This window comes from Erithacus rubecula, assembly GCF_903797595.1.
Source record: "Erithacus rubecula genome assembly, chromosome: 1".
NCBI lineage: Eukaryota > Metazoa > Chordata > Aves > Passeriformes > Muscicapidae > Erithacus > Erithacus rubecula.
This window is the reverse complement of record NC_136658.1, coordinates 39,101,910-39,114,771: the sequence shown is the minus strand read 5'-3', so window position 1 is coordinate 39,114,771 and position 12,862 is coordinate 39,101,910. Positions and strand designations below refer to the sequence as shown.

Here is a 12,862-nt window from a genome sequence, read left to right as displayed (position 1 = left end):
CTTTTTAAGGATCTCTGAAGTAAATTTTTTTAATGTTATGGAGTCATAGTTCTTTACAGAAACAACAAAACCATATCATAATTTATGTTCTATAATGTTATTTCACTAAAAAATGCTGTTGAACTAGTGTAACTATTGAAAAGTTGAAGAATTTACTTTAAAAATAATGACTTTTGTTATGTATTTTTATTTTTTATCAAATGGTAAAAACCCCCAATTTTTCTAGAAAAGAAAATGATTGCAGCATTGTTGCCAGTTATTGCCAGTGGAAGTTACTGAAAACAATCAAAAAGTGTGGTTTGCTTCTGCCCATTTCTTCCCTCAGACTATGTCAATATTCAGAGACCTCATGTTTATACGAGGATACAGTTTCAGAGCCCTCAGCTGGAGAACGGATGCCTAAACCACATCATCAGGGAGGAGAAACAAACCAGCCATCTAAGCATGTTTACTTCCAGCAACAAGGAAGTTCTAACTTGTCCCTGAGTGGTGACTCACTGGATTGGGACTATAAAAGTAAAGGTAGCTGCTCTCTAAAACATCAGGGCTTCAGACTTCAGAAATCCAACATGATGCTATCAGAACTTCCAGCTGTTTTCATTTTCTTGTTGGGTTTGTCATTTTGCCTGGCAATCCCCATTCCCCTTGAAGACAGCCATGAATTCACAGAAAAAGACCTCCAGTTTGCAGAGGTACAGTATAAAATAATTCATTTGCTTGTTCCAATAGCAGTAAGCCTTGCAGTTACAACTGTTTGGAAGTTTGGTTTATGATTTCTTTTCCTCTCCTTAGCGCTATCTCAGGACTCACTATGATCTCCGTCCAAATCCTGCTGGCATAATGTGGAAGAGTGGAAACACAGTGGCAGCTAAACTTCGGGAAATGCAAGCTTTTTTTGGCCTGGAGGTGACAGGCAAGCTAGATGAAGAGACATATGAGCTGATGCAGAAACCAAGATGTGGTGTCCCAGATGTGGGGGAATATAACTTTTTCCCTAGAAAACTCAAATGGTCCAAAATGAATTTGACATACAGGTAAATGTCTGATATTTTGAATATTATTACTGTTATTGCCTTCTTTCCAGGCACATTGTCCAGTGGGTTTCTCGGTGCATGAGACTGATGTGAGAAGGATGTTTTTGAGTTTGACAAAATTAATGTTGAAGTTTAAAAACCTTACAGCCCCACTTTTGGAAGGATGCTCCTAGCCTACATTGCAGCCCAAGGAAGTAAAAATGATTTCTTTCCATTGTTCTTTGTCATGGAAAAAGAAAAGGAAACGTGGTGTGCTGTAAGCTTGGAACTCCCCATTTGGCCTCCATATAGACACTTGGGACACATCCATGGCACCCAATGAAAGAGGGCTGGGGGCTCACATCATGCATTTCTCTGTGTCACTCCTTAGCTCTGTTTGGACCTGGTTTAGTATTTGCATCTGGACAGAGAGATGTAGATGCAAACCAATCTGTGTAGTGTCACTGTTGGAGCAGGCTCTTCCATTTCATGTCCCAGATGTAGATCTCTGTGTTTAGTCAGACAAATCCCTGTGCCATGACCTCAGGAAAGCTGACCTTGGGAGGTGAAGGGCTGACAGTTCACAGGGTAGATACTTCTTTAATTCTGCAAGGTCGTGTATCTGTGGCCTTCAACAGCTACAGACCGACTTATTAAGATATTCCAAATATAAAATCACTAAAATCTCTTAGTTCCATAGCTAGTGATGTTACTTTAATATGGACAATTATAGCCTATGAAAATAATTTTGGATAATGTTTTACTTTTCCAGGAAGTGAGAATCATGAGATATTTTATATGACATAAAAATTTTTGAAGTTACTGATATGATTTTACTTTATACTGAATATATCTGTTACTTTCTAAATTTTCTGGTGCATAGAAAACCAGTTACAGAAAGCTGTTGGATCATTTCACATATCTCTGAATTATTTTAATGATGATAGAAATATTTATTTATTTAAAATTGTATGCAGCTGCTCAGCTCATTGTTATGTGATAAGATCATTAGAGCAAAAATTTTTAATGAGGTGTACAGTCAGAGAAAAGTACATTGCATATTTCTTCAATTCGCACAATTTAACTGGAGATATTAATCTGTTTGACAGAATTATGAATTACACTTCAGATCTGCGACGAAATGAAGTAGACAGAGCTTTCAAAAAGGCATTTAAAGTTTGGTCTGATGTGACACCACTGAACTTCACCAGAATACGAAGTGGTGTAGCTGATATCATGATCTCCTTTGGCACCAAAGGTAATGCAGAAACAATTGTTTTTATTTTATAAGTAAACTATAGTCTTATGTACATAAAATGGAGTAATTAATTTAACTGTTTTGAATTTTGCTTTGCAGAACATGGTGACTTTTACCCTTTTGATGGACCCTCTGGATTACTGGCACATGCTTTCCCCCCTGGCCCAGACTATGGAGGAGATGCTCATTTTGATGATGATGAAGTTTGGTCAGATGATTCTAAAGGTAACAGGAGTTCCTGGGATTATTTAAAATTGTTATAGTTGGAAAATTTATCCCTGTTTGATATCTGTAGACAGTTTGTTTTGCCTGTTTATTGTTTGTTCATCATTATGTTCACTGTTCATACACAGAACACTGAGTTTAACCTCCAGCCATAAATGGAAGTTTAAAGTGTTCGTAACATAATTTTTAAGATATAACACTCCTACGGGAAGTGATTTTAAAAAATGACACAAACAAGATTTTGTCATTCTGGCATTTCACTAGGGGCAGCTAGTTCTGTTCCTAGACTGATGGGAATTGCTTACTGAAGCCTATAGCAAACATAGCTGCATATTGTCTGCTTGTATTCAATTTGAAAATTCATCACCTTGCCTATTCAGGACAGAGTTTAATAGAACAAAACACATTTTTTTAAGCACTGAAGTAGGTCCCCCTCCTGGCATTAATACTAATTTCTGCAATATTGAAAATTATATGAACTCCCTACTACAGGTGACTTCCCAACAAAAAATGTTCTTGGTTTGAGTAGGAGCAAGACTTCACCCTAGAGCTTTCCTGTGTTGAAAGAAACTTCAAGAAATTGAAATCTCCCTACTTAGTAACAGTGTAATGTAAAAGTTACACTGAACGCTGGCTGTGAGACACCAAATCTCTTAGGCCCTTATTATTGCAAACCCCATCATAGTTCAAAAATTACAAGCAATTATATCTAGTGGAAGGTGTCCCTGCTCAAGGCAGGGGGGCTGGAACTAGGTGGTCTTTAAGGTCCAAACCCGTCCATGACTTTACAAATTATGCAGAATTTTTCCATGTGTTCAGTTGTCTCATTTCATTGTCCCATATGTTGAAGCACAGTGTCGAGTATGGTGATGCCAGGAGATACACACTTACTTTTGCTGTGGTTTGTTGTAGGCTATAACTTGTTTCTTGTTGCTGCCCATGAATTTGGTCATTCCCTGGGACTTGAACACTCTAGAGACCCTGGAGCTTTGATGTTCCCAATCTACACATACACTGGAAAGACTGGTTTTGTGCTTCCTGATGATGATGTACAAGGGATCCAAGAGCTGTATGGTAAGCCTGCATAATATATAATATTTATCTCCTGTATCATTAAAGCCTGATTCAGATGCAGTGCACATGTACTGTGAGTTGCAGATGTTCAGCAACAACAGTCATGGCTGATGAGGAATGATTCACTGAAACAGGAGATGCTTAGATTTAGTAGCTCAGAGGGGAAAAAAAATTAGTAACACTTCAGAGCACAGTTGGTCACTGACCTGTCTCCTTTAGTGGTAGGTGATGAGGACCAGAGTCCTTCTACTTTTTGACCTGCCTGAAAAGAGATGGCAAAACAGAGTCTAAAGGTAGAAATAGAACTATCTGTGTTTTGGAGGCCTTCAAAACTTGGGATAAAGAAAGCAAGTTCATTTAACACCTTTGCAGCACATTTGAACTGCAAAGTTCATGAATGCATTTGGCTAGTGAAAAGAGAGACCAGATTTTCCCAGTAATTTTTTTTTACCGATTTTGCTTGTATTCACATGCTCTTGGGAGATCCTCCATGTTCTGTTCAATATCATGACTAACAGACAGAAAATTGTCATTGTCAAGCTTACATCATATGCTGTCATCCCAGGTGCTGGAGACAAAGATCCCAACCCAAAACATCCCAAAACACCTGATAAATGTGATGTAGAATTATCACTTGATGCAATAACAGAACTTCGGGGAGAGATGCTGGTCTTCAAGGACAGGTAAAGACACTTCCATGTCAAGGATGGTGGGTGCTGGATAAAGTTTGAGCAAGCAAAATTCTCAATTCATGTTTTTACTAAAGATTTGGGTAAATGTACATTTAAAAGAGCACAAATCAATATAGATGTCTTTTAAGAAACTGCATCACATATCTTTTTAGGCAGGATTTATAATGCAACTACAGACTTGACTGTCAAGTAATATGATGTGAAGATAAAATGGCTGAAGACTGACATTTTTGTACACATTTTTAAATTCATGGGACTTTCTTCAACAAGCATAAATCTGCTTTTATTTGGGTGAAGTTGTACTGCATTCAGGAGCTTCACATGGGACAGAAACATTTCTCTAACTCTAAACAAAAGAAGCTTAAAATATGTTACTGTTTGAGTTATCACTGTGTGAGTGACAGAAATGGTCTGCAGCTGATATCTGTGGGGAAAGGAAAGCAAAGAGGGGCTCTGCCTCTTCAACATTCTATGATATGATAGTCATTAATTCACCAGTAATTAATTTTAACTATGTCACGTAAAAAATAATGCTATTCTACAGTATGACAAGAAATATAAAACATATCTTCCTTTTCTGAACTAGGTTTTTCTGGCGACTTCACCCTCAGATGGTTGAGGCAGAACTAGTGCTACTTAAGTCCTTTTGGCCAGAACTTCCCAATAAAATAGATGCAGCTTATGAAAATCCCATCAAAGATCTTGTGTTCATGTTTAAAGGTGAGTTTTCAATTTTGTTGTCAGCAGAAAAATGCAAATATTTAATCAAGTTCAACAGGTGGAGCAATGGCAATCTATAAAAGAATAAAACATCCTTCCTGTCTTGCTTGAAAAATAAAGTTTCACCTCATGAACATCTATAAAATTTCCAGTGAATAAGGAGATGTAAAATTTAGTTAAGATGCCCAGAATCCTAGTACAAATAGTCTAATACCTACTGAGTATGTGACCTAAGAATCTGTTTGTTGTATGAAAATAGGTAACATGGTTTCCTCATTTTATTCTTCTCTCAAAGCTGAGTCCTTACAAAAGACTCACTCATACTTTGTTCATATTTTCAGGGAAGAAAGTTTGGGCTTTGAATGGCTATGACATAGTTGAAGACTTCCCTAAAAAGATATATGAAATGGGATTCCCAAAAGAAATGAAAAGAATAGATGCAGCTGTCCATGTCAAAGACACCGGCAAGACTCTCTTTTTTACTGGAAATAAATACTGGAGGTAAGCTGCAGACAGGTCAGTTTTGGAGTCCCCAGTCCTGACCTGTCCAGATGTATGGAAAGATCAGGAGTTTGGTTCAAATCAGGCATTTGGCCAATCCAGTCTCTGGTTTTCATTGGTGCTAGAGCTGTGTGCAACATGTTGTAAAGGTGTATGCAGGACTTTTATAAAAATATTGGTACAGATTTTAAAATTTTCCATCTCACATCCTTGAGTTGCTCGTGTGATGTGAAATGCTATCAGTGCTGTGAGTAAGAAATCTGTACCACCCCAGGGTGTCTCTTTTTTACTGTCCATGAGTGGGGGTCACAATCAGGTCTTGTGCATAATTTAAACTTTACCATTCCTTCCCACTATTGTTGGGCCAAGTAGCCTCAGGATAGGTTTGTAGTACCAATACACCCAGGTACAATAACCTCCATAAAATACATACTTTATAGACCACTGCTGAAAATGTAGCTCTATTTGCTTTGTGTTTATTCCATTTCTGGTGGAAGTGTACCCTATTTATCATTTTACCATTTCACTAGACAGAAAGCACCCAAAGGCTGATGGCTTACTTTGGATGTGGGTCACTTCAAAACATAGAAAAAGCACAGGCCAAACTCCCAGGCTCTTTAAATCCCCTAATTTTTTTTCTTTTGTGTTCGATATAGTTATGATGAAGAGGCAGAGGTTATGGAAGAAGGCTACCCCAGGCTGATAGAGGAAGAATTCCCGGGAATTGGTGACAAAGTGGATGCTGTCTATGAAAGAAATGGTATATAATCTGATAATGAAACTTAAATAAAATTAATTGTCCTTGAAACTTGAGGTTAATGTCTTGTAGAAAATTTTGCATTTCTAGTTTTAATTTCTTTACATCAACACCTCTGTTCTTGAGTGAATCAGTTTTCTGATCTAAATTATGCTCTCAAAAAAAGAGCTTCTTGCTTAGGGAACCTAAAGTGGCATGCCTAATGTAGAAGTATTATAATGTAATAATTGGAGGCCATCCAACTTTTCAGGGAATGTTTCTGAGTCAATGTCTTAAAAATTAAAATGCCAGCCCTGTTTTTTCCTGATCTGAAGTGCAGTAAGAATTTGACACAAGATTAAAGATTATTAGTAATTTTAAAATTCTGATCCAGCTCTAGAAAATGGAATGAGGATCTTTAAAAAATTTCGCTCAGCATTCTAAATATGAGAATGTTTCATTTGGATTATTAAAAACAAAAACAAGATAATTACTATTTTAAGGATGATTTATATGACAACACACTTTCTTAGTGTTAATTCTTTTTCATTTTCTTCTTCCTTAGGTTACCTCTACTTCTTCAATGGACCACTGCAGTTTGAATATAGCATCTGGAGTCAAAGAATTGTCCGTGTCCTGCATACCAACTCCTTATTTTGGTGCTAATTACAGCTGCGTGCCATGTCAGAGGCTGCAGAGCAGCTTGTAGCACATGGGAATATTAATAAAGTGGGCATTTAGGTTTACTAAAGGACAGCAAGGTTCTATGAACAAGTACTAGGCTACCTACCACCAAATGTACACTGTATATATGGACTTACACTGCTGCATGTCAGTCTGGAATTGATTTATAGGAAAGGAGAAAAAAGTCATTAGCATTTCAAGGTGCATTACACCATTTAAAGTTTGTCTAGTATTGAAGTGATGCTGGATACATCACACGCTTTCATGAACACTACTGATTCCCAGTATTCTGAGCACACCTAGCACCTTTCAAGGATCTCCTAGCGTGTCCCAAGAAATAGACCTGGTAAAGACATGAGCTTTATATTTTAGACTAATCCTCCTTCCCTTTTTGAAATTCCTTTTAACATACTGGGAATTCAGATGTGAAATGAATGAGTGAGGATTGGATGGTTACTCCTTGAGCAAGCAGCAATGATGAAGTTTGACAATTCAAAAGTATTTGACTGTATTGAATGGAAATGTTGCCCTGGATCTTTAGAACAAAGGGAAGGTACAGAAGCAGTGAGATGTTATTCCAAAGAGGACAGGAAAGCAGGAAAAGGGAAAAGTACTCCCTGGATAAATTGTAGGCTTATATGATAATGGGGAAACCATAAGGAAGCAGCAAGAAGAGAATCATGCAGGTTTAGACCATGCAAGATGCTACTTCTGGTATCACAGCCCAGAAGTTTTCAGTTGGTGTTAACTGAAGTGACATTTATAGAGGTTATGCCTATGCCAGAAGAGAACCTGAGCATCCAAAGCAAAATATTAAAAATAATATATTTTTTCATGTTGGCCACTCTTTTAATATCTATATCAGTTTTTTCAGTATATTGTAAGATTTTGTTTTGTTTTGTTTTGTTTTGTTTTGTTTTGTTTTGTTTTGTTCTGTTTTATTTTAATCAATGCAAATCATGTGGGACTGTGATTACTTTGATTTTAAAAAATAATATTAAATAAACTGGAGGAATAAACTGACATTGTGAAATTACTTAATTTATTATTCTTTTATGCTGCTTGTCACAGAAGCAATACAGAGCTATTGGGCAAATCAAGGTCCCCAATCTCTGCATTTTATTCATTAAGATTTTCACCTCTCTTTAAAAATATGATTTAGTTTTTCGTCCCTTCAAGAAAAATCATTTTGTAGAAAAGAGAAGGGGAGGCAGACAGAAGAGTGAAAAATGGAAAGATCCCTCAAATCTGCAAAATAATAGCTAAGTTGAAATTAGTCCTTATCATTACACAAAGAATTTATAAAGAAGTACTGGAAAAAACAGTTACATATTAGTTTGAATGTTAAATATTAACAATTAATTAAAACTACATTGTCCTGTTATGACTTTTCAATAAGTCAATCAATCAACCAGGCCTGCCAAGCAAAACTCACCAAAAATTAATATCTTTAAACAGACATAAATAATTAGGCTTACCTAGTGGTGGGCTAGATGTGGTTAATTCTGTAGCTCACACAACATTGATGGTTGGTTAAAATAACCTAACAGATTAAAAGGTGCCTTCTGAACATAAGATTGTGAGCTGATGAATCCCAGACTTATGCTTAAAAGAAATGCATGGAAATAGAACTGGAAAAAAACTTTGACAAAATGAAAAACTTAAAATTTACTAAAATCAAAGTTCTATTTTATGATAAAATATTGAGAAAACTGCTGGAGGAAAAGTCAGTGCCATTGTCTAAGCATAACAATTATAATTTGGTTCAATTTCATACAAAAATTTTTGACAGATAGTGTGTGCCTGAAGAAAATGATGTTTGATATTGGGCTGAAGTTTCACCTAATTACTTTGGCAGTGAAATAAGGCTCTGGACATATAAATTAGTTCTCATTTTTCTCAATAAAAAGACTTGGTGAAAAATTGTGTCATAAGAATAATGAATCTTCTATGATGGCTAGTTGTTGAGTCTGAGTCTTCTGAGTTTCAAAGGTCTGACATGAGCTGCACCGGATAAGGGAATGCAAATGCAGACAGGGAAACAAGGAGACGTCAACGAATGTCTTTCCTATGCATGGGAATTTCTGTTAACATTGAATACTTGGCAGGGGAAAAAGGTACTGCATAGGGAGCTGGGCATTCAAAAGCCTCCAGCATGATCATATCCAGCTGCTATCCAGCCCAAACAGACAGATTCCTGTTAGCTGCTCGGCTGATTGGAAGCAGCCTTTGGCACGAGTCCAAGAACGGCTCCAGCTTCTGTGTCTGCATCCCCAACGAGAGATGGGAGCTGTTCTGTGGTTAGCTCTGCCTCAGCTGAGAAAAGTTCAGGCTGCTGGTTCCTGGCATTTGGCTGAGAAAAAAAAAAAAAAAGGAAAAAATATCTTGTGCTGTGGAAGTGGAAGGCTGAGATCAGAGCCAGAGGGACCCTGTTGCTGCTGTCATCCAGAAGGGAGAACTCTCTACAGTGGGACCCACTGCCACCACATGAGAATAATATTGCAGGGGTGACTGGTGAGGACCCCATGGGATGTTGCCCATGACCATCAAGAATTGAAAAGAAATAAATTTTTTCCCAAGGCAGAGTTTGAACTGACTGGTTTCCCTGGGATGTGAGTGAAGAAAGGACCGCAAGGAGGCTGAAGCAGCTGTCTCCCAGGATGTAATACAAGCAGAACTAGTAACCCCCCCACCAGGCTGCTAGTTTTTTATGTGGAACTACACAAATCCACCTAATAGCAGGGCTGGATGGAATAGTCCCTACTTAATAGTAGGGAATTGTGTCAGGGAGGTTTAGGTTGGATATTGGAAAAAGTTTCTCCACCCAGAGGATGGTTGGGCACTGGACCCAAGAAAGTGGTCACTACACCAAGCCTAACCGAGTTCAAGGAACATTTGGACAATGCTCTCAGGCACTCTTGGGGTGTCCTGTGCAGGGCCAGGAGCTGGACTCAATCCTTGTCCCTTCCTACTCAGCATCTAATCACCCTGTGATTCTGTGATTCTCTGATTGATCCTGTGATTCTGTGATTCTGTGACTAGCACATGAACAGTTGTTGGTTAATGCATCTTTTATATCCATGTTGATCTCTGCTAGCAATGATCATTTGAAAAGGGAGAAAGGATTAGGCAAGGAAAGGGATCTGCCAGATTCTCCTTAGGGAGTTTTCTGTGCTGGTTACATGATCCTGAGTCAGACTTAGAGGATGCAAATATGTATTTCAGGTGAGAGAAGAAATAAGAAAACATGATTAAACTTCCCAATGTGATAAACATTGGCAACACTGTAAGAGTTTCCATTAACTGCATGAGATCTACTAGTAGCTGAGAAACTTAAGAAGGAATTCAAAGTTATGACAATGTGTTTTTCCTTTAGCATAATCTCAATAAACCTACTCTGAAGACACTAGAGGGCAGTGACAGCTTTGCTTCTTAGAGATTCTTCACAGAATTAAAAATGCAATCGTGGGTGAGTAAGCCACAGTTAACTACAATAAATTCTCACATTATATGAAGACGTAAAAAAAAACTGACACTAATAAATAGAATTTAATTATTTATTCTATTGAAATTAAAATCTCTGAGTAAAAATTTAGGCTATAACAGTGTTCAGGAAGCTTCTAGATATGGTCACTATCAGGGATACTAATTTTTTAGTCCTCTGGAATTCAATGCACTACACTTCAAACAGTGCTCTCTTGTCCTAGGCACAATGCAATCCCTTAGTCTAATCCCGTTCATTGGAAAATTACACAATCACATACATAGACATGTTCTAACTGTCTGGGAACATGGCAACCCTTCATGGATTCTTACTGAGTCTGGAGATGACAACTTACTGTTTCAGTATTTTCTCAGATTGACTTAAACAGGATCTAGATCTTAGCCTTCAGTCTAGGTCAAAGAATTGCACCTTCATTTATGTTGTGGTGAGTGTGCATTCATCCATCCTGTTGAAGATGTTTTCTCTTTACACATCAACAATTAAACAGTACTTTGTGGAAATACTGATGGCTCACTAACCAGAAAGCTTATTTGGGATGCAGGATCAAGACTTTCTGTCAATTATGTCTGGGGGGTTTTTGCACTAAGTGAGTGTCTGAACACACTATGAGTCCACACAGTTTTGGGGTTTGATGGTTCTTCTGCTTCTGATGAAAAACCTTTTCAAGGAAAACCTCAGTAGTTCTCCCCAAGATGATGCAGAAGGTACAAAGCCCACAGAAACTCCCTCCAGCCTGTGATCCTCCTCTTTCCTGCTTAACACAGGGGATGTGGTTGGCACATCCATTTTAGTCACAACCTTTCAATTGCATACTGAAGTTTGAATTTCCAGCCACTGCTGTTCAGGACTACCTCTGGCACTCACTTCACCTATCTCCCATGGGCTACAGAGAGTGTGCTCTGCCCCTGCCCTTTTACTCACAGAAAATGGATGGAAGAGCATTTTCCTCTAAGGAAACTCTTACCAGGCAGCAGACAAATATTGTTCAGTTTCTTATTTAAATATCATGTAACAAATCTCCTATTGGTGCAGTAATAGAGGATAGTGCATTTCTGTGTGTGTTGGAGTGGGCCATCCATGCTGTGTCTTGACTTTTTGCTGGACTACACCAGGGTCCTACCACTGGGCAGGAGGATCCTGATGGAGCAGTGTCCTCAGAGTGGTCACATCCTTACTGTGTAGTCTCTGCTGGACTTTACATGCTCTTACATGATCCTGTTCTGCTGTTCTTAGAAGAGGAGGATGGGTCATTTCTTGGGCCAAGTGCTGCTTTCTTAGCCCAGGCATTATTACAGCATTCTGTAATCTCATCATTACAGGGATTACCACCCTAGGAAGAAAGTAAGAAAAACTTTTTTTTTATTTCTACGTGATTTTTCTTGCTTGAATATATCCTTCACAGGAACAAAAAAAATGATGTAGCCCTCCTCCTGATGTAGAGTCTGTCATCCCAAGAAGAACCTGTGAAAGTTTGTTGGGAATCAACCATGTCTGGTGACATTGGTAGATAACCAGGACTTCAGGGTCCCAACACTCAAGGCATAGCATCCATACTGAGGTGCCACTGCCCATGGCAGGGGGGTTGAAATTAGATGATCTAGGAAGTCCCTTCCAACCCAAACTATTCTATGGCCCTATGATTAATGGTTCCAGATAGTTTTCAGGTGAATCAGGAGAATTTAACATATAAATCTCACCCTTGGTCCACATTGGTGATATAATGGCAAATAAATTGTGCATGACGGGGTCAAAAGGCCTCAGTGGTGCAGAGTAGAGAGGGGGAGACAAATGCCAGAAAAAACTTGGTCATGAAAGTTGCAAGGACCCATGGATTAAAACATCATGTTTGAGGTCTCCCAAGGGAAACTGCAGTATAGGTAAACCAGGACCATTAGAGTGGTCTGTGCAGCATCACAGAGTCCTTTCAACCAGGGGCAGCCAGGATGTGGCCAGGCAGCTGGAACAGCTGAGCTTGCTAAGATCCTTGCTCTCCTCATAGTTACATATTCTGATCTGTTGGTCTCAGTTGATTAGATTAGATCTTGCAGGCAAAAATCATAAAGAAATTCCATTTCCATTTTTCTGGCAAACCCTAAACACAAGGTTGGGTTATCCCTTAAAGTAGCCCATATCAGAGAGTTAGCTGATGGTTGGGCTATCCAGCTGTAGTTTCCAGGAATCACTCAAGCCCTCTTCCTTGTGGAAAGTTTTGGCCTGTAACATTAATAATTTAGCACACCATTTTATTTTTTTTTTTTTTATAAAATGCTTTGGGAAGATTTTGTAGTACCAAAAATGAGGATATTCTGTACCAAAACACAGAATAAGAAGCTCCAGTAGCGTCATTAGTTCACCAATTATATTATATATATATATATATATATAAATTATATTTTATGTATATACATATATATAAAATATTTTATATTTTATATTTCCAACTGAGGTCAATTT

At 38.1% G+C, this 12,862-nt stretch overlaps 1 protein-coding gene across 1 annotated transcript; it reads left to right on the top strand.

Annotated features, from left to right (window-relative positions):
* Positions 1-527: 527 nt before the first annotated feature.
* On the top strand, positions 528-7,922 carry LOC306801744 (collagenase 3-like). Its single transcript, XM_079305096.1, has 10 exons — positions 528-692; positions 793-1,034; positions 2,123-2,271; positions 2,371-2,496; positions 3,409-3,570; positions 4,136-4,253; positions 4,849-4,982; positions 5,324-5,483; positions 6,140-6,243; positions 6,785-7,922. Exons 1-10 carry the CDS (start codon positions 570-572, stop codon positions 6,883-6,885), a joined length of 1,419 nt encoding a protein of 472 aa, XP_079161222.1. The 5' UTR covers positions 528-569; the 3' UTR covers positions 6,886-7,922.
* Positions 7,923-12,862: the final 4,940 nt, after the last annotated feature.

Excerpts from the sequence above, each read along its gene's own strand:
- LOC306801744 (XM_079305096.1), top strand. The coding sequence starts at position 570 with ATGATGCTATCAGAACTTCCAGCTGTTTTCATTTTCTTGTTGGGTTTG. Across the intron at positions 5,484-6,139 it reads ACTGGAAATAAATACTGGAG|TTATGATGAAGAGGCAGAGG; the intron begins GTAAGCTGCAGA and ends TGTTCGATATAG. Across the intron at positions 6,244-6,784 it reads TGCTGTCTATGAAAGAAATG|GTTACCTCTACTTCTTCAAT; the intron begins GTATATAATCTG and ends CTTCTTCCTTAG.